Source organism: Cariama cristata, unplaced genomic scaffold, assembly GCF_000690535.1.
Source record: "Cariama cristata isolate BGI_N322 unplaced genomic scaffold, ASM69053v1 scaffold3016, whole genome shotgun sequence".
NCBI lineage: Eukaryota > Metazoa > Chordata > Aves > Cariamiformes > Cariamidae > Cariama > Cariama cristata.
The window spans coordinates 18,969-19,467 of NW_009620205.1; the positions used below are offsets into that span (position 1 = coordinate 18,969).

At 57.3% G+C, this 499-nt stretch overlaps 1 protein-coding gene across 1 annotated transcript in view; it reads right to left on the minus strand.

Moving 5' to 3' along the window:
* The window catches only part of LOC104162718 (netrin-3), a 24,163-nt gene that overhangs the window by 16,370 nt on the left and 7,294 nt on the right, over window positions 1–499 (minus strand). The window contains exon 4 of the mRNA XM_009701523.1: window positions 2–64. Coding sequence (XP_009699825.1) covers window positions 2–64 — 63 coding nt within the window. The remainder of the gene's footprint in view (window position 1; window positions 65–499) is intronic.

Sequence of the window (499 nt, forward strand, 5' to 3'; positions counted from 1 at the left end):
CCCGAGAGCTTGTACAGCTCCATGTTGAAGCGGCAGCGCCGGGCGTGCAGGTTGCAGTTGCAGGCTGCAAGGGAAAAGGAGTGGGTGAGGGCTGGAGGTAAAAACTGGGAGCCCCCTTGGGTGGGCTGGAGCTGCCCTGGTGCCCTCCGGTGTTGCTGGGGCCGGGGGAGCAGGACAAGCAGGGCACAGCACGGCACGGCACAGCCGGCCCCAATGTGCCGTCCAGATGTGCAATATCCACCGCTCCATGGGGGCAGATGTGGACAGAAATACCGACATACCTTTACATGTACACACACAAACATGTGCACACGCATGTGCAAAACATGCACACAAACATACATCCTCACACGTGCAAGCACGAACATTCATACACACGCTCATGTGTGTGCATACTTACACACGGACAAATGTGCGTGCACAGATGCTCGCACATGCGTGCACACACGGGCACGCTCCTGCAAACACACACGCACGCTAGTTTTTCATTAGCCACAGG